This window comes from Plectrocnemia conspersa, unplaced genomic scaffold (assembly GCF_051122295.1).
Source record: "Plectrocnemia conspersa isolate PC_06_02 unplaced genomic scaffold, ASM5112229v1 ptg000010l, whole genome shotgun sequence".
NCBI lineage: Eukaryota > Metazoa > Arthropoda > Insecta > Trichoptera > Polycentropodidae > Plectrocnemia > Plectrocnemia conspersa.
In genome coordinates, this window is record NW_028277174.1 from 23,223,996 (window position 1) to 23,245,155 (window position 21,160).

A 21,160-nucleotide genomic window follows, 5' to 3' on the forward strand; every position below is an offset into this window, starting at 1 on the left:
ATATTTTTTATTAATTAAAATTAGTGTGTGTACAGTATGATAATAATTTAATTATATTTTAAGTAGGAGCGATGGACATATGCGACACACGAGCACTTCAACATCAAACTATAACTCTACGAGTGATATGCCTTCGTATCTGAGAGGATTTGATTCGTCTCTTCATAGGCATCGAGAAGGTATTTCATTTTTTTTATTTTTTGTAGAATGTGTTTTAAATTAATGATATCAACAGAGGACATTGGTGGGAGAGTTCGCAAACGAGGCGGAGGCAACGGTTCCGATAGCGATTCAGACGGAAGTGCTGGAAGAAGTCTCGATCTTGCGTCTAGTCATTCGAGTGACGATGAAGATACTTCGGATAGGAGAGCTACTATCAAAGCCGCACATTCACGTAAATATAATTTTTTTATTGAGTAATCGTTGTGAAATCACAGACAGTAGTGAATATAAATATGTAGTCACTGTAAAGTACAGATACATATTAATATTAAAGTAGTTATTAGATATATAATTTGTAACAATTGAAATTAATCCATATATTGAATTTTTATAGAAAATCCTGGAGGATATCTTCCGAACATCACCGAAACATCTCCCCAAATAAATGTCGTCACTAATAAAATGTCTCACTGGACTCCAGCGACGATAGCCAATCAAAGTATTATTTTAAATTTATTATATGTACTTGATATATATATATATATATATATATATATATATATATATATATATATATATATATATATATTTTAATAGATATAGTAATATAATATATTTTTAAGGCGAAGGTGATATCGCAAGATGGTCTCAAGAAACCGGATCTGATAACGAGATGTTGGGCCACATACAAATGCCTACGACTCCGTCGCCGAATCCTCTACCGAATCCAGATTTGACCTCAGACACGGCTTACCATCTCAACAAACACCTCAACGTCAAACCGTCCATTTTGGAAAACATCCACGAGACCTACGTCGCCAATATAGAACAATCCAGAATGCCCATGGATAACCGATATGGTTTAGATCCGGATTACAGCGATGTGAAATATTGCCTCACGCCCGAGATGGATAAACAGCAAATGCAATATGAATCACACTATATGCAAACAGAATCAGATTACGGAATGAGAGCCAATCATTTCCGTCCACCGTACGGCTCAAAACCGTACCTGCCGCAAGAGAATTACAATTATAGTCCGACGAAGTTTATAAACGGAGAAAGTGCGGTGTATGGATCGAGGGATTTTAGAGATTCTGGAATATCTGGATTCCTCAAAAACGATTACCAGAGAAAGCTCGAGAATCAGTACGGCATGCCGAACGATTACACGGATCGAATGTCTGAGTCTTCGGAGAAGCATCATCCTCATGATAAATATCTATTTCCATACACAGGTACAAAGTTAATAAAATAATTTCAGTTGAATAAAATAAATTAATATTATTTTTATTTTACAGCTGAAGAAGATCATATAAGTGTACGAGGCATGAATCAATCACCGATTGTCAATAATCATATAAATTGTCCTGGTAAGATTCTCAAAAATATACTAATGTTTCAAATTAATTTTGGACATATCCATTTTTTATAGTATAAGTTAGCTCCAATACAAGAGCTGATAAATTGATTTAAAAGGGTTGTAGCAGGCAGTCTGGCTCGTTGTAGTGTAGTAGTCATCACAGTGTGATGTAGTATAAATTGCAGTCCTTGAAGAAGTCCTCTTTAGTGCTTCTCGAAATATGTCTCAGCTGATCAGATGGTTGGTCTGAGTCGAAAAAGCTTGGTTATATCGAAGAAAAGGCTTATTTAGACCAATGATCATACTTAAACTTCGCTTATTAAAGTACAAACCCTCTAATAAAGCAAGAGAATGTCTTCTGGGTCACTTCTTATAAACGAAACCATTGTGGTCGTATCTCGAATATTGACAAAAGAATACGTAAAAGTCGTATAATAATACTATTCAGTGTACAAGACAATGCCAATTGTTTTCTAGATCAGAATTAAATTAAAGTTGTTTTTGTTACAAAATTATACTAATTTAAGTTCATAAATTTATTTCATAGTAAAATTAGTCGGTTTTCAAATCTGTATTGCAATATGATTTTTGTCTCATTTATTTATTTTTATTAAATCTTCTGTTGTAACATGACAGGCGTAAGCCCAATGCGTTACAACGGGATAAATCTGTACTAACTGAGTCAGTCAAGTATTAACCACCAGACTAAAAGTCTGGGAGTCGGTGATATCTACATTTTTTATTATAAATAAAAATTCGAGTGTCGCTGCCGGGGCTCGAAATTGCAACCTCAGAGTTACTAGTCTGAGACGTTATAGACTACGCTATTCCGTCCTTATGTTTGGCCAAAGCACATTTGTTCGTTTGTCACTTTCTACTGCGTAAACATCAGATGAAGACATGTCCAAAACATTATGTATATTACTCAAAAGTAATTCTTGATGTCACATATATTTTATTTTATTTTTAGCATACCTATTATTTTTTTACAGATTTATCGCAACAAATGATTGCCCCATTAGCGAACATGGCGGAGACTAGCGAGTGAGTTTTTATTTTATTTTTTTGTATTATTATATATAAATAATATTTTAACACAAATTATATATTATGTAATATTAGATTGAAATACTAGCTTAATAGTATTAACATTATTTTATAACATAATAAATAGATGGTGGCAGATAAACGAATCCGATTGCTAAAGAAAATATTTTACTCTTATTTCCTTTGCTTATGTTCTATGGTGAAACGGAATTGATCATAAAGGGATGAGGTAAATAGCAATTATTAATACCCAATATCAACTAACCAGTTTTTAATTATTTTATGAGATAAGTAATTTAATTTTAATGTGTAACGTTTCAGGAAATCTACTACAGAGGATGATGCAGAAACTAGAGTTTAAAAATAAAGCGCATTTATTAATTTGTATATTTTAATATTATCTTTTTCTAAAGACTGATTTATTTAGTTTTCAATGTAAGCTCAGTCTCACTGCAAGTTTTAAGAAATTTATGTAGCGGAATTATACTGCCATAGATGATAGATTAATTAATTAATTAAAAATCTCAATTATTCAGGACGAAAATTTGTGATAATAGTAATTTATATTTAGTTAATTGTCGAATTTTTAATTGTTAAAAAATTAATGGAATACTCATTGTAAATGTTTTCTGTATTAGTAATAATTTTTTTACGTATTTAAAAAAATAGTATCCAAAGATTATGTAACGTGCGATTTTTTAATGTGTTCGATAAGAAAGATCGCTTAAAATAATTTGCTTTTGAAACTATTCTCTTTATGATGTGGAAATAAGTACAAATAACGAATGTTTAATTTACGTTCAGCTACTCCGAGGCCTTTACGTACTTAAATTCTCCATTGTGATAATCGTAAGGTATATATTTTTAAAATTGACGAAACAATATTACGATATGATCAACGAATTTCTGAATTATACACACGCGCCATAAAATTTAAGAACACGGTAGATTTAACGTTAAACGTAAGTGCGTCAATTTTGATCTCATTTTCGCGTAAGGTATATTTTTACTTGCCTGTTTGACGAATCTACTTTATTGATTAATTAAATTATTTTAAAATGACATCAAGCCGTCAACAGTGCCTATGCTTCTTGCAAAAATTAAAAATATTTTATTAAAAAAAACGATATGAATTAATAGAGAAGAGAAATCAATTATAAATGCCATATTATCAAATAAGAATATGAGAAAAATCTTTATAATTATTTTGCTGTGTATTTTCGTATTTATTGTATATGAAATGTGCAATTTTTAATGTAAAAATGTTCGTAAAACTTTCGTTAAGCGCATAAAAAAAAACGAAATATATTTATGTCTTAGATATAATATACATTCCATGTGTTGTGATCTGTTTTTTTATTATTTAATTTTTTTTAATCGGAAGATTTTGTATTTTGTAAATATTATATATGAAATATATATAAATAAATTTAAAAATATTATTGATTAGTTTTATTTCTTTTAAAAAAAAAAAAAATACCACGAGTCATGTTTATAAATATTTAATAATTGTGAACGTTGGCAATTGTGAATTAAAATTTCAAAAAGAAAAAATAATAATATATTATATCCAATTTTCATGTCGCAAATTCACATTTGAACAAACCACGCCAACGAATAAACAATTTAAAAACGTCAATTTACGCCAATACAAATTTAAATAAATAAATATATTAAAATTAAATAGTAACAATTCATCAAATATACAAAATATCTATCTGAACAACATAGTATAAGTTTATCGATAATTATTTTCACTTTTTGCACATAAAAGTTATATGATGTATACATAATCATACAAACATCTCAAGATCTATGTTATTATTATTATATTTAGGTCACTGCTAAAAATTGTATAAGTTTACATATATAAAAAAATCGGGACATAAAATCGGCAGTCTGAAGTGTAACATGGAAGCAGTCTACAATTATAATCAATTTAACAGTCTCATGGCAAACATGGTGGTGCAGTGTATACAGGAACTATCGGTAAATTATCGAACAAAAATATACACATAACCTATAAATGTTATGCTAAAAATACTTATCAAAATATTAATTAATAAATGAACACTGTTGATACATAAAAAAATTAAAATATAATCAACATTCCCAACACACGTATTAGCGCTTAAGGCAAGACATATTTTTTCCTTTTTTTTTAATATAATAATATATATATATAAATTTATTGCGGTTTTCATACAAATTTCTTTAATTATTCACAGCAGACGTTTCGTCTACGTATTTACAGTAATCGAAGTAGCGTTTAAGCGATCATACAAAAAATTGTAAAAAATGCTAATCTAATTATACGATCCTTCAGTTATGCCGTATCATTATTTAAATGCGCCAAATAGTACATGGTGTACATTCCGACATACATATGTATATATTTATAAAATTCAAATGTACAAATTTTAAATGACTAAAATTATTTACATTAAAACTGTAAAATTTTAATCAACAATGTATACTATTAACGGATCCGCTATAATACCGCAAAATCATAATAATTGAGAGAAAATATACATTTAGAACAATAACTTTATATAACTTTTTTTAACGGACAGTTAATCGTCCATCTTTTTGTACAACTGAATATTGAATGTCGATTATTATATATACTACATAAACATCACAATAATGTTACACAAAAAAGGAACTGATGATTGATTCTTAAATAATTATTTAACGAATTGAACATATTAGACGTATTATTGAAAAAAAAATCATGAATAAGATACATAAAGCATAATTAACAAAGAAAAAATAGTATAAATATCACATTATAAAACACATGCTCGCGTATAATATATAAAAACAATAGTCTCCAATAGTCTCGTATTAAAAAAATCACTACGCACTGGCGACCAACTCTGTGAACTTATTCTGAATAATCTGTTGCGGTTCCAGATAAAACGTGTCAAAGTTCAAATCGAGGAACAGCTCTTGGATGAACCTCCTAGCGTTTAGTCTGTAAGTGTTTTGCGATAAGATTTTGCATATCTCCGAATACAGACAAACGCTCTGGAACGCTTCAGGATACTTCTGCTTCAAACCGAGCAATACCTGCTTCGATTGCTTATGCAGTATAGGATTTCCCATTCGCTCAGAATGTTTCAATATTTCGCTCACGACGCTCGGATTACTATCCGAAAGCTTAGATAAATTCGAGTCCATGCTAGTAGGACTTCCGCACGACACGTCCAACGAAACATAGGTCAAACTGTTTGTTTTCGCCGGTGATTTTCCAAATCCACTCTTGGCGCTACTGCTGCACGAAGGCTTTGGACTATCTAAACCTTGAATAAAAATCATATATAATATATGTTCAACATGTCGCCAAAAATTACAATGAAAAAATTTCTCACCGGCAAAAAATGCTTCTCTCAAATCAGATGCTTTTCTAACTTCGATGACAGGTTTTAATCTCGAACAGTATAAACATAGTAATTGATCATGTTTGATCATTCTGTCCCGTAATTTACTTCTTCCGATTCTCGGAGGTGGTTTTATATCGTTCCCGATCGACAAATCGGAGAAACTGCTGTTGAAATTTGAATCGTCGTTTCTTCTGGCTGTCAATTCATGATGATTACCTAAAAGTAACAATATAAACATCAGTACAAGAAAGTCAATAATAATTATAATAAACTCACCGTCACAATCGTAAGCCAAAGAATCATCACCCGTCATATAATTCCCATCGGAAGACTCTTCTGGCAAATATGCAGACTTTCTGGGAAATATGTCAAGTAAACACCTAGGCATACTGATTCCTATATAACACGGACCAGAAGGCATAGAACTCGAATAGCGCGATTTTCTTTTGCAAATTTCTTCTCCTATTGTGTTTACTATATCGGTGTGCTTCTCCGGCTCGAGATACTGAGACGTGTTGCAAGAATTCGAATCAGGAACGGCTCCGATAGGCTTCCAGTCGTACTTGAGAAGACTGAAACATTAGATAGTTACGTTATACGTTCTTGAACTAAGAAAAAGCGATTTTATTAATTTAGTGTATACCTCATTCTAGTATGTCTTGCATCAGTTGCTTTACTCCTAGCCTTCAGCGAACCGAACGTTGGTTTTTTACAATCGGGATCTAGGAACGATCCTATTTTATCCATGCTAGCGTCCGAACATGTAGGTCTAAAAATTAAATTGTTTTTAATCTCTCGCTAAAACCTTTTTTAAAAAATGAAGCAAGTTTGTAGATAATTATTTATACTACTATAATATCCAAATATTATTGTAACTTATTTGAATATCGAATATATTCGTAAAATTATGCAGAATCGAAAAAAATAGTTTGAATAAAAAGTATTAAGCATGTTAATGTTTGAATAGTAGAAACAGCAATGGACCCAAGTTGGATCCTTGCAGTACTCCAGTAGTCTTATATCGTTTTTATTAATACTTGACAAACTGATATCTATTGATCAAGTAATTTGAAAATAGGTTTATGAGACCTTCAGAAAACCCGAAATTAGATCATTTTTTCACGAGTAAATGGCGATTAACTTTATCGAACGCCTTTTCAAAATCTGTGTATATAACGTCTACTTATAAACCAGAGTACAACGATCTCGAAACAAAGTTAGATCTAAAATTTAACTTAAATATGAACCGAAAAGGGTTCAAAATAGCAGACTTGCATCCTTTCAGTGTTATCTGAGATAAAATTTGGTCCTGAAAAAAAAATGGACTTCAGCTTGTTAAATCCGTAGTCCATATCAATCAAACTAAAGGTTTTTATTTTTTCTGCGTCATGGTATACATACGATTTGGAAATATTTAGCAAACCCATCAACATTCAAAATTGATGTAGTTCCAACTTATCAATGACGGCAAGGAGTTTTTAAAACATGATATTTTTAAATTAAAATCATATTGGCATCTGTGATATAGACATTATTTTTTTTATATGTTATATATTGACGTATTCTTAAATATACATGTGTATATTGATCATCTATGATCGGAATTTTCACTGTGCGCAATAATCATCAAACCATAAAAAAACACAGGAGCAGTAGAAAACAATGTTTCAAATATTAAATTATCCAATGATTCTTTGTCGAGACGAAGAATACTAATTTAGACCTATACCATTTTTTAATGTAATCATACCTTCTATGACGACTCAATATTCTTAAGGTGGCATAACCGAATAAATCACGCTGACTTGGTGGCGAACTAGTAACATCTAATCCAGTACAACCTATATCAAAAAAACATTATTAAAAATCAATCGTTCAAGCAATTATAATCAATCTAAGTAAACTAACTATGCAATGATATCCTACGAGTAGTTTCCGATTTTCTTCGACTGGGAATGGAGTTTTTCATAGCTGATAAACTTGACGAGCTCGGTATAGGACTAAGAGTAAGTATTCTATCACTGGAATTATAAAAAGATACAGGTAAAAGCAATCCCTTTGATTATACCGAGTCATATCAAAGAATACTAACTTGATAACATATTTTCCTAGAACCGAATCACAGCTGCTGACACCGGAAGTGCTAGACTCACTGTAATTCCTATTACGCCTTAAACCCTCTTGCCACTGATCGAAGGAATTGAATCTGCCGATGAACGGCTTATTCTCGGATATTGTCGAAATGTGGGTGGGTTTCTCCGTATTAGGATCTCCGTGATCCTCCATGCTCTTCAATTTTTCTAAAGTCTTGGACTCTGACAACGACCGCTGGTGGTTTTTTGAGGTAGGATACAAACAATGAGGTAGTGTTTGGCTATTAAGTCTTTCGTAGTCTTCGCTATTCGTCGGCTTGTAAATGTCGTCCGACGAAGGGTCTTGATCTTCGGAGATTTCGGTGATGGAACGATCGGCCGACGGCCATCCGCTTGAAGATTTGCCCGGTTGAGGTTTCAGGGTTTCCGACTGGTCGGTGTTGGAGCTCTGCTCGGTCTTTGCGGACGTTTCGCTCGCTTCGCCCTCCGCGTCCTTATCGACCGTCTTGGACATTTGAAATAACAGATTTTCGAATATCTGATTTTCTGAATCTGATTTCGTAAGCCATTTTTCTTCGTGTATGATCGGCCATCGTTCGTGTCTGTTATGTCGAACAGCTAACCAACCTAAAATGAAGATATGATGTATTAAAATAAAACTATCCCTATCATATATATGTAAATAATATAAAAACAATACCTAATTCGTGTAATATATTAGCACCATAATAGGAAGAACCCATCAGACCGAGAACGTAAAACGCAGTTCCTCTTATCGAAAATACTTGACAGTTCTGCGCCAAAGTTATCGTATGCGAAAAGAACGAGTCTGTAATGGGATTATTAGCCACTATCAACTCGATGCCTTCTGTAGACGTGGCCACGTGGCCGCAAGCCCATAAAGCGGCTTTTAGATCCATTATTTCTTGTTCGGATCCGCAAGCGCCTTGTTTTACACGCTACAACAAAATTATACATAAATAACATTACACGGCAATTAAATTAAAAATAAAGTGATTACCAAAAGCAGTCTCGGTATATCTCCGTGTTGAAATAACATTTCTATTCCGTCGTGATGTAAAGCCAATTGACCGTAAAGATGCGGAGGTAAAGGCACGCCGCGGCAAGATACCGTTCTCACTGAACTATGCCGTCGACTATATCGCCCATCGTCGGACCTTTGCAAGAGAGTCAGGCAATCGTGAACGTCGCCTTCCACTATTCGAGAGTATCTATAATTGTATTGTGTGACCCAATATCTAATCTGCCTATGGACGTAATAAGCGTCCGCCAGCGATTTATAACCGGATGCAGTACTAGCGAAGCGAATCCACAATAAATATCCTTTATCTCCGAGATCTTTCACGTGTGGTTTCATACTGACTAATTTATCAAGATAGATTTTAACGTTGCAAGCTTCGTCCAAGATGTTCAAAGAACACAAAGACACAGCTTTCGATTTGTCTCTGGCTTGATCGACCAGCAACTCTAATATCCACGTGTCGAATTCTGTGCATTCGTTCAGCTGGACCGGCGGTATCCAAGAATCCATGAGGTTGACTTCGTTTGAAGACGATTCTTTAAACAAACTATCCGGAGATCCGTACAGCTTGTTATTCATATCGTTAGATTTCTGCCTCGCTCTCAACAAGACGTTTAAAAACTGAGTTGCATACAAGCGAGATTGTTCTACTTCACATCGGAGAGTTTGAGCCAAGATTTGGCGAGGATACGAGTTGATAGAATAGTCTAGACTAGATATGATGAGCTTGACGTAACAGTTGTGGTGCGTATTCGTCGCCAGAGAGCGTAAACTATAATATAATATAAATATTTTATTATTGTATAATTTTAATACGATGTATGCAAAATTACCTTTCAAAAAGACCGGTCTCTAAGAATATCTTTAATCCATCTTGAGTGGAGCACAGACGACCGACGAGCAAGAAGTACATTTGACACATAGTGGTTGCCATATGCTGAGGACTGAACAAACAATCATGTGCGCTCTTTCCGAGTGTTATAGCTACCACGTGCGATCTTATGTCGGTGAATAATAATGTTAGTAACTTAACACCCTCATACTGTACAGAAGAAAAAAAATATATTAGACATTAAGTGCAAAATTTTTGCATAAATTAATAGCTTATAAATAATATCAATTACCTCTTGTAAGCTTAGAAGGAATGTAACTAATTCTAACGCTGCAATAGCTTGATACCTAGTGTGTAAAGGGTTGTTTTGCTGTAAATCAGTATGCGAGAAACGATTCGACGATGGTTTAAAATAGTTAACTAATCGCTTAACAAAGAATGACTTTTCCGCATCCCATGGACTATTCTGTAGATAAAAATAGACACCGTTATAAAATATTCCATCTATTAATCAATATAATATATATACAAACCTTCAGAATAGCTCTGATTATACTCCAGTCCCATCTGATGCCGGCTTTATCTTGAAACACCAACGAATTGTTCATCAGCGTGTCACTATCCTTTTCGAACAGATTCAACAGCTTTTTCGTTTTAACAACTTTACTCACTACGGCGCTAGTTCTTGAGCCGGCGCTCTTACTCTTAATCAACACACTTTCGTTCTTCTTCATATACTCGGATCGTGATCCGAAGCTGCGACGTTGAGCTATTTCATTCTCATAATCTTCGTCATTCAATAGATTGAGCTTCTGGTTGATAAGGATGGTTGCTAAGGATATTTTATCGGGTTCACTCTTCTTGAACGATGGCCTGGATGAATCTACATTCGTGACTTGTTCGTGCACAGGATTGCAATATTGCAATACGTGATCTAGGAAGAGGCTGTGCGAGGCGGGTCTGGATTTGAGGAGAGAATTGAGGTTTTGGAGCGCTGCGACGGCCGCTAAAGCCTGAGGATGTGTTGCGGAAGCCTTTGAGAGGAGAGAAGGTAACGCAGGCGATATATTGCAAGTTTCGGGAGGTAGAAGAAGGTGGACTAAGTGGAGCAGCTGCCCTAGGAGTACAGTGGCGCGCACTGAAATGAATGTGTCACTGGTGATCATAACCTCGGCTAATGCGTCTAGGAGACCAACCTAAAAATGATTACAATTAATTAATAGAAGCATTAAAATGTATATATATACATACATATTATAGCTGTTACAATAGTTCTAAAAATCAGATATAGAATTCAGTTGTAATTAGGGTTCTCAATTATTTAAATATTGAATAAAAAGTATTCGAATATATTCGTAAATTATTTTCTCGGTTTTTACTAAGATATTAATTCCTATAACCAATTAGATCAAAAAATCAAATATTTGCGTGTAAAATGATATTTAATTAAAAAATAATTATTGATTAATTAATAATATTTATTTTAATTAATCATTAATTACTTTCATAATCGTTAAACTTTTTATGAATCAAATTCTGATAACTGTAAACTTTTGTAAAAGTTAAAAAACATACTTCTAGAAAGCAGTAGAGTAAGAGAGCTAAATGTAATTCTGCTAAATTAGGTCCAGTCGCAGATAAATGAGGTAGAATAGACCTTCCTTCGGCCGCTACAAAGCCTTCGTTGAGTCGCCAAGAATCCTAAAAAATAAAATTTTTAAAAACAATTTCTTAGCCGGAAATATTTTTCCAAAATACCTGAAAATCTGACGGATCTACTGCTGATAAAGCGACTGACAACTCATCGGTCCAATCGGGCTGCGGTAAACCTAACAATTCATAGAGTAGGTCTAGAATTGCTTTCTGAAATATTAAAAACGGTCATTATTTTTATTTCAATATAACAATAAACAGTCCGCTGTTGCCAAACGATGAGGATTACAAAATTATTCACATCGCTTGCATATAACATGTCATGCGTGTATTATGAACATACCCTAACTTCCAGCTGATTTAGGTATAGGACGTCGACGATGGCTCGAAGGCCGGACTCGTTGAGGGGATCACAGAAATGCAGCAAGCCAGGCCAACTCCGCAGAATTGACAGTAGAGAAAGACGACTGCATGTAAATCTCATCTCTCTTTCGTCTCTAAAATGTCAATTATGTTGAGGGTAAAATTTATTCAATGCTCAATACACAAAGTACTATTTCACTAGCGACAAACTTCACGAGTTAATCCTATGGGTGGTATGGCCGCACGTATTATCACTGAACATACACGTCCGCAACCATTTTACTCGATTTTTTTATTTTATGTTTGTAAATTCGATCTATTTTTCGATACGTATCATTATCAATAATATTTTGATATTATTATAAAAATAATAATTGTTTTTAGTGGATGAAAAAAATTGCGAATATTATATATGCAGTATTTTATTCATATTTTTTAGTAAATGTTTGTAATTTCGATTAATTATTTATTTATCTCGGCGAAACACATGTTTATCAATATTTCGATATCATTCGATTTTAGTGAGAAAAATATGTATAATCTAAATCCCTTTTATGTAATTCTTGGAATTGATTCCATCAGAATCACAGATGTACTTTGAAGATTCCAGACCCAAAATTGAAGTAAATGTTGTGTTCAAGATTTTGAAAATAATTACGAAAATTAATTTTAAAAAAATGCATAGGCATAACTAATTATTTTTTAAATTTATATTTCAAATATGTTTATATAAAAAGACTTTACCTATATGTACTTTTTATTATAGATTTTTATATTCTATTCTCTTGTTTGTATATTTTTATACATTACCCAAATAAAAAAAACTTACAATAAAATGTTGGGAACCACTTATTTTTATATTAATAAAGCAACATTTATTCTAATATATACGTGAATAAAATAATCATAAGTTGATAAAAGTGAAACGTAAATAAAATGTTAAGAACCACTGAATTTACTTTATCAATAAATCAAATATTTTAATATATATGTAAATAAAATCATATGTTGATAAATATGGGCCATAAATAAAATGTTAAGAACCGCTGAATTTGCTTCAACAGTAAATAAAATACAATAAATAAAAAAAATATATTTGAAAAAAAAAAACGTAAAAATTAACTCATTCCCACGATGTTCATGCTGAAAAAATAACTTACTAATCAAAGAGTTAAACAAGGAGTTGTTTCATATTGTATTAACACTGAATCGATGGGTCAGGTAATACCTACCCATCATGTTCGCTGATGGTAATACACACATTGAGTAGTATCTTCCTTTTATGACCTCTGGTGTTTAATGACTTAATATTTGTTAAATTAAAAAAATAATATTTGTACTAAATGAAAAAAAAGATTACGACTTTATTTTTTCCCTCGCAGCGTCTTTTTGTACACACACATAGAGATCGCAAAATGACACCATAATTTTTTTCGGCATATATATTTAATTTAACACACATTAGCTATTATTACCTGCCAACGATTGAGGTTCAAGATGTTATTAAATCTTAATGTTAATATTTTTATTTAAATAAAAATAAAATACATTTTAGATGTAAATAATTTTGATTTTATGCAACCCACAGATTGAACGCTATTGATAAAATAATTTTAACAGATGTACCAACACAAATTAAAACTTTATAACAAATACTTTTTTATTATTTCTTTTAATTCAAAAGTTATTATATTAATTTTAATAAACTTTACATTGCGGGAAATTCTCACAAAACTCTAAGACCTATTGTTTAAGTGATATTTATTATAACGGTGCCTATTTTGGTTTTATCTAAAAATTAATCATGAAATACTTTGGATCATTTTTGGCTTTTAATCCTAAACCATTTACAATCTTAACCCTTTAAATGCCAGAGACTTTAGTTAGTCACCTGTTATTTCTCTTCACGCGTCAGTATCTTTTTCTAAAAATAAATATAAAATACTTGGTTTACTGATAAATGAAGTTAGTGCAATAATCTTTAATAATTAAAAAAAAATTATAAATATTTCATTAACTTGTTTCAAAAAATTAATTTGTTTAAAAAAAATAATTAACAAGGTGAGTCGCTGGCGTTTAAGTGGTTAAAAAAACACATAATCACCTATTTTTATCCATCCATCCATGTCTATAATGAAAATCACAGTAAGGCGCCGCAAGACATCGAAGATCGACTTTAGCCGGTATCCTCGTCTTTGGATCGTTCAGTAAAAACAACAGTACGCCACAAAGTGATTCGGCAATTCGCGGAGTTTGACAATCTAATATCGCCCTGGTGATGGCCGTCACGCCTCCGGTTTGTATGAATAGATGAGGATTTAAGATACCTGTTGAACACAAATATATTTAACCTTTCTAATGCCACAAGCCACGTACGGGGCTCAAACGCGTCACGGGTCTCTCACAAAAACGCTCGCTTACGCTACGAAATAATATTACAAGACTATCTAGTTATATAGTCATCTATGGAGAAATGTTTAAAATAATTACCACTTTAATAGCTTTCTTAAAAATGGCTCAAAATAATGTGCTTATTTTAAATGTTGATAGGGATGCCATTAGCCACTGCATAATATATGAAACTTAATTTTTAATGGCTATTGATAGCTAGATTAGAATAAGATTTTTTCAAGATATTTGGATTAAGTAATAGCACCCATACATTATTGTATTTTTTACTTTGTATAAAAATGTTAGTATGCTAATAAAGCAAAATTAATTCAATAATGTTTTGTTGTGACAACTCCAGCACTTCGATGTTTAACTGGCACAAATAGTGTTCAAATGATCGGAAACAGCATCTAAAAGCCTTGAAAAGTATTTATTACTTCCCATATATTTTTTTTAATTCTAAAAAGAGGTGGCATTAAGGTGAAGCACTATGCAAAGTTACTTTGGCACATAAACAGTTAATAAACTTAATTAAATACAAATATATTTTTAAGAATTGTACCTAATTCGCATAAAGCAGCTAGATACGCCCTCAACATTCTATCTTTATCGTCGGGAGAGGCTCCGGGTACTGCGATCAAAGCGCGAACGATGGCAGGCTCGCAAAGGTGAGGTCCTAAGCGGATAACTCTTCGTACGACTCTCAACGCTTGAACGCGTTCCATTTCATTATGTAAGACTACATCTAAAGACCTGAAATAATTTATACGAATAAGTATTTCAATTACGTATAATAAATAATATTTTAAGAACATTAGTTAATAGGTGTACATACCTAGTAACGAGATATGGCAGTCTTAAGGCGTTAAAAGCGACAATATCAGCTTCAGTTTTTAAAACGTATCTTACAGCTCTAAGGGTTCCGGCTCTAACCTGAGTGGCTTCGTGCACAAGGTTTATTCTTAAACTGCAACAATATCACATTATAACCATAGTTTAAGTGCTTATAAATTAATTTCATTTTAAACATTTGATTCTCACCAACACAACAACTCCTCCGTGTTAAATCCTAGCTTGTCGTCCTTGGACAACAGTTTGACGAGAGCGTTGAGATATGATAATCTCTTAGCGTTTGAAACGATTGTCTTTGAGAGTGTCTTGGAATTAGGAGAGTTGTCGACGGAGGTGGATGCCTCAGCCAGCTCCGTCTTAGTTGGCAACATCTCGTAGAATACGCCGGATCGGGAACAAAGTCCGCGCAATATATCACAGGCATTGTGTTTAGGACTCTTGTGATCATCCAACTTGTACAAATCTTCATCTTGGACGTTCTTGGCTGTGAATAAAATAAAATCATATTTTAATCTTTATTTTTTACATTGTGAAAACAATGGCATTGTTGCTAATTTAAGGGAAGACATTTTAAATTTTATGTTTATGCTTGTTTATGTTTATGCTTGTAAACTTAGCATTAATTAATATAATGATTATCAGCAATAATTTTAAAACTTTTAAGATTATAGTGCTTACTATTAAAAACTCAATGAAACAAAGTTCACGAAAATCTATTCACTATCGACGCGATAAGAGGCAAAAACCGAATTGCACTGAACCATAATTTTAATTGAGTGCTGAAGTACTCTCATTTTATGCATGACGTTCCATTTGATACTACCGAGAACTTTATGATAATCATTGAAGCATAATAAACTCCCTGCTTTTCTCTATTATCTATTGTATGTTTTTTCTTTATTTGCGACGAACCCTGATTGTAATTTTATTCAATATATAAATACGTAATGGAATAAATATAGATTCTACCCAATCTTCCAGAGCCTAAATTCCAGTCTCCGTGATTCAAAGAAAACTCTGCGGAAATATCATCTTTACATGCAGATTATTAGTTTTAGCTTCTAAATTCTTAGAGGTATAATGGCATTATATATATTTTTGGTTTCAAATTGCGGTTCTACAGCACAGGGTACAAGACAAGTAAAAACTTTACCATTGATAGCTATTTTGTGATAGTTATCAATACTAATCTTGGAATTTTATTTAGTAGAAAATCATAAACACAATGGATATGTTTCTACACTGACAAAAAAGCAATGGCGTTTGAGCGATCATCAAAAAATAATTTCGAGATCAATGAACTAGTGATATGACACCAAAATTTCCTTTCCGGCGTAATTAATTATTTCAAAACGGGATTTATTGTGGCTTGAAATTCTTACAATTTTTTGAGATAAGAGATTATTTTGTTGAAAGAGACGAGAAATCCAATGAAAACCGTTTACACAAGTAATACTTTATATTGAAATCGCCATTGATTGTCCTTTGTATTTATATTAGCAGTGCACAGACTTCATTTCAGCTTTTCCAGGGAGGGGAGGGGGAGCAAAAATTGGCCAGTCAGCGGTCGTTTTTTTAATATTTCGATTTCAATCAAATTCATGGTATTTCATTAAATGATATGCATTTTGCTGATTAAATTCAAGGGGAATTTGTTTAAAACCTACGTCAAAAGCAATACAATCGTGCCGTCGCCGTCGTAGTGGAAACGCTCGGTTATCTAGTGTTCAGATTAAGACTTACAAATGAATGAGAAACGAATAAAGCGCAACTAAGCCGAATTTTGATCAATAGGAGGGCACAAAAGCAATTATCGCTTCTCAGAAGTAAAAAATCAAACGTAATAAAACCTTGTCGGCGCCGTTACGATTTTATTGCTTTTGACTTCTGAGAAGCGATAATTATTTTTGCGCCCTTCTATTGACCAAAATTCGATTTGAATACACTTTGAACAATTCTATATCAGAAGTCCATATTAATATCGGTAAGGGTAGATATCATATTTTTAAAACATGGTGTAATACCAAAGTGCAGACAAATTATGGAGCATATGTTGTCTGTCTGTACTTCTGCTTATTTTCCCTTGAGAGATGAGGTGGCTTAGCTTGTATTTTGGACTTGACCTAATAAAAATTCCAAAACTAATTAGTTTTAGAACTTTCATTAGGGCAAGTTGGGTTCGGTTAATTTGTGTAGGTTAGGTTTGGGTTTGAACAGCAAATGGACGTTTCGCAACTTTCAAATTGAGTTTCATAGACATTTTAAAGCAGCATATAATTACAATCAGTTAAAATATATTTTTGCTAGTAGTGAAAATGTATTTGGACTTCACTAAAAAAATACAGTTTCACTGTGACATTTATACATCGCATGTAAATAAATAATGATAAGTATGTAAATGTATAGTATTACTATTAGTGATGGAACGATTAATTGGAATCGGAACTTTTTTGGGTATCAGAATCGGAGAATTATTCACCTAGTTTTTGATTCAAAAAACAATTATTTGGATTTATTGGCACTGTCTCATTAGCTTTCCAGAATTTGGTTTTGTTAAGCGCTTCTTTGATTTAAAAAAAAGGGATAAGAAAGAAATATTGAGGAAAAAAGAGAGCTAATATCTACAGGAAGACATTTTTTAAAACGTGAAATGGAAAAATATATTTCTCTAAAAAATATAAAAGATTATGAAAAGATAGGATTTTTTTTATTAATTTTAGATAAAAAATATTTTTTATTTTTTAAATTCATTATTTTTAGTAATAGTAAAAATCATCAATTTTATATTCATCATTTTTATATTGTATGAATCGGAATCGGGAATGGTATCGGAATTGGTAAAAATTTTGGAATCTTTCCATCACTAATTACTACGTATGGAAAAGTTGAAGTCATATAATTTTACTAGACAAATTGTTGCGACAAATAACTATTGCAATTACTTTTAAAATGCTTTTAACCATCCATTGTGATAAGCTTAGCGTCAGGCACAAGATGTAGTTTCGATCAATATAAGAAATAAATAGTCTTATAAAATAAAAACAGAATTCCAGTACTACCCAAAACACTAGTTTGATAAGAAAAGATTCTTCCATTTCTCTGATACCTTTCCACTATCAACTATGAAACACATGAGAGTTCAGATGACGTATGGCACAATATATTTCAATATAACTGAGAATAATTTCTTGACCCTCTTCTCCGAAACAGGTAAAACACTAAACGTTTGCATTAGCTTGTTTTGACGGCTCATCGGCAATCATATTAGAATGTTGCATTCAAAAATAATCTTATAAGAAATGGGCGATACATTTTAATCGTTACTGAATCATTTGTCAATTAAAAGAGAAATCACATACATGGAAATTCGGTTTTGACTGATACTTTTCTGTCTTCACATAAGAGATTTCCTCAAGAAGTATCATATATTAGTGATTTGTAACTGATAAACAAATGTATGGAGAATGGTATATGTTCCAAGAGCCAGTACCCGAAATGTCTAATACACAAATATTAAGTAGGAAACATTTTTAATAATATTATATAAAAAATGAAAAAGTTGACATAGATCTAATTTTTTATTTAAAATATACAATGACGTTAGTCGGGGGACTGCTACATATTTGTGTAAAATATTGAAATATTTCACTTTAAAGAGCATTATTTCTGGATTTTGCTGAGAAGTATAAGAGCATAGCTCAATTTCTGATTTAAAACGTTGCACTAAATTAACATAAGTGCATGTGGAAATTTATATCGACGAAGTGCAGAAGTTCGCGGCGACGGTACAAGCTTCGACCATACCGTCGCGAGGTGAAGGCCAATCCTTCGTTCTACATCACATCGTGCGTTCAAGTAAAGGAGAGATAAAACGTAGGCGTGCGATCGAAGAGAAGAGACGCTACGGAAACGAGGGCTCACCGCGACTCCTAGGAGGGCGCAGGTGTCTGATGGCGAGCAGGATGTCCTGCGAGCCGGCACCGGCGTCCCTGGCCGCCAAGCCCGGAGACATGCCCGCGTTCAGCTTGTTGTTAAACGGCCGCCGCAACACCCGCGCCCGTCATCTTTTGGGCGGCCATAACACTTGAAAAAACAGCCATGATTCTAATACGCGTAATTAACCACTTTACGCGCGGTCCCGCACGGGTGTGTGATTTTAGAAATGTCCCTTACACGCGGTGTCGAGCCTGTGCGGGAATATAAAAAAAGAGACTAGCGACACTACACTAGCGAGAATTGCCGGAACCGACGGCTCCGAAATCCTAGTATCCAATACATTTTCAACCGTCTGTAGGGTAAATGCTTCAGGGGTATATAACATTTTTTCCAGTATAATCATTATTTTTTTATTATTTCATTATTATATATATATATATATATATATATATATATATATATATATATATATATATATGTATATACATATATATAAGTATATACATATATATATGTATATACATATATATATATATATATATATATATATATATATATATATATATATATATATATATATATATATATATATATATATATATATATATATATATATATATATGTATATATATATATATATATATATATATATATATACATGTATATATATAAATATATATGTGTATATATATATATATATATATATATATATATGTACATATTTATATATATATATATATATATATATATATATATATATATATATATATATATATATATATGTACATATATATATATATATATATATATATATATATATATATATATATATATATATATATATATATATATGTACATATATACGCATATATATATATATATATATATATATATATATATATATATATATATATATATATGTATATATATATATATGTATATATATATATATATATATGTATATATATACACATATATAAATATATAACATATATTATATAAATATATATATATATATATATATGTATATACATATATATATATATATATATATATATATATATGGTTAATATTTCTAGGAGTCGGATTACTCCGCGTACTTTTTTGATTCCGTGTGGAATCATGGTCCCTACGTTTCGGCCAGATTCGCCCGGCCATCCTCAGGGGAAAATTGAGAATATGAACATCCGGTGTGGGCAAAGCCCAGCATGTGGTTGTTCAGATCTGTCGCGATCTTACGCGATACGAAGGACAGATCTGAACAACCACATGCTGGGCTTTGCCCACACCGGATGTTCATATTCTCAATTTTCCCCTGAGGATGGCCGGGCGAATCTGGCCGAAACGTAGGGACCATGATTCCACACGGAATCAAAAAAGTACGCGGAGTAATCCGACTCCTAGAAATATTAACCAAATATTTCTCCGCGAAAACGCATTCAACCACATATATATATATATATATATATATATATATATATATATATATATATATATATATATATATATATATGTATATACATATATATATATATATATATATATATATATATATATATATGTATATATATGTATATACATATATATACATATACATATATATAAGTATATACATATATATATATATATATATATATATATATATGTATATATATATATATATATATATATATATGTATATATATATATATATATATATATATGTATATATATATATATATATATATATATATATATATATATATATATATATATATATATATATATATATATATATATATATATATATATATATATATATATATATATATATATATATATATATATATATATATATATATATATATATATATATATATATATATATATATATATATATATATATATATATATATATATATATATATTCAACCGTCTGAAGGGTATTTTTATTTAAACCATTATTTAAAAATATTATATTTTAATAATTTACGAAAAGTTTTATTTACATTTTAAAAATAAATAACATACTATATATAATTGTTATCGATCCCTGATGGG

General features: G+C 31.5%; 2 protein-coding genes across 7 annotated transcripts in view; one reads left to right on the forward strand and one right to left on the reverse strand.

Moving 5' to 3' along the window:
• Nucleotides 1-3,679, forward strand: part of stan (Protocadherin-like wing polarity protein stan) — a 78,128-nt gene extending 74,449 nt beyond the window's left edge. Inside the window, exons 32-39 of one of the 3 annotated variants that reach the window (XR_015810945.1) lie at nt 64-179; nt 236-394; nt 557-661; nt 786-1,400; nt 1,464-1,535; nt 2,518-2,569; nt 2,700-2,801; nt 2,894-3,033. Coding sequence is in view for 2 of the 3 variants with exons in the window: in XM_088194342.1 (XP_088050468.1) it covers nt 64-179; nt 236-394; nt 557-661; nt 786-1,400; nt 1,464-1,535; nt 2,518-2,569; nt 2,894-2,933 (1,159 nt within the window). In the remaining variant the exon portion in view is untranslated. Of the gene's footprint in view, nt 1-63; nt 180-235; nt 395-556; nt 662-785; nt 1,401-1,463; nt 1,536-2,517; nt 2,570-2,699; nt 2,802-2,893 lie in introns of all 3 variants that reach the window. The other 2 variants (XM_088194342.1, XM_088194343.1) reach the window with 2 other exon arrangements.
• A 1,080-nt stretch (nt 3,680-4,759) lies between these two features.
• rictor (rapamycin-insensitive companion of Tor) lies at nt 4,760-19,270 on the reverse strand. Of its 4 annotated transcripts, none has more exons than XM_088194347.1 (20): nt 19,106-19,270; nt 15,374-15,668; nt 15,168-15,299; nt 14,895-15,085; nt 14,046-14,268; nt 11,922-12,075; nt 11,684-11,788; nt 11,501-11,626; nt 10,459-11,121; nt 10,218-10,391; nt 9,927-10,135; nt 9,073-9,865; nt 8,752-9,010; nt 8,051-8,678; nt 7,867-7,979; nt 7,709-7,799; nt 6,602-6,727; nt 6,235-6,530; nt 5,947-6,174; nt 4,760-5,871 (listed from the first exon to the last, which is right to left on the reverse strand). In XM_088194347.1, the coding sequence occupies exons 1-20, from the start codon at nt 19,194-19,196 to the stop codon at nt 5,432-5,434; spliced, it is 5,337 nt and encodes a 1,778-aa protein (XP_088050473.1). In that variant the 5' UTR covers nt 19,197-19,270; the 3' UTR covers nt 4,760-5,431. The 4 variants fall into 4 exon arrangements, with proteins under 4 accessions (XP_088050473.1, XP_088050472.1, XP_088050474.1 ...); XM_088194346.1 differs by having other exon boundaries at nt 4,760-5,877; XM_088194348.1 differs by having other exon boundaries at nt 4,760-5,877; nt 7,885-7,979; nt 19,106-19,266.
• Nucleotides 19,271-21,160: the final 1,890 nt, after the last annotated feature.

Coding starts and splice junctions, on each gene's coding strand:
- rictor (XM_088194345.1), bottom strand. CDS start 19,196: ATGTCTCCGGGCTTGGCGGCCAGGGACGCCGGTGCCGGCTCGCAGGAC. Junction 11,122..11,500: donor TACTCTACTGCTTTCTAGAA/GTATGTTTTTTA, acceptor AATCATTTTTAG/GTTGGTCTCCTAGACGCATT. Junction 9,011..9,072: donor ATATACCGAGACTGCTTTTG/GTAATCACTTTA, acceptor ATTTTGTTGTAG/CGTGTAAAACAAGGCGCTTG.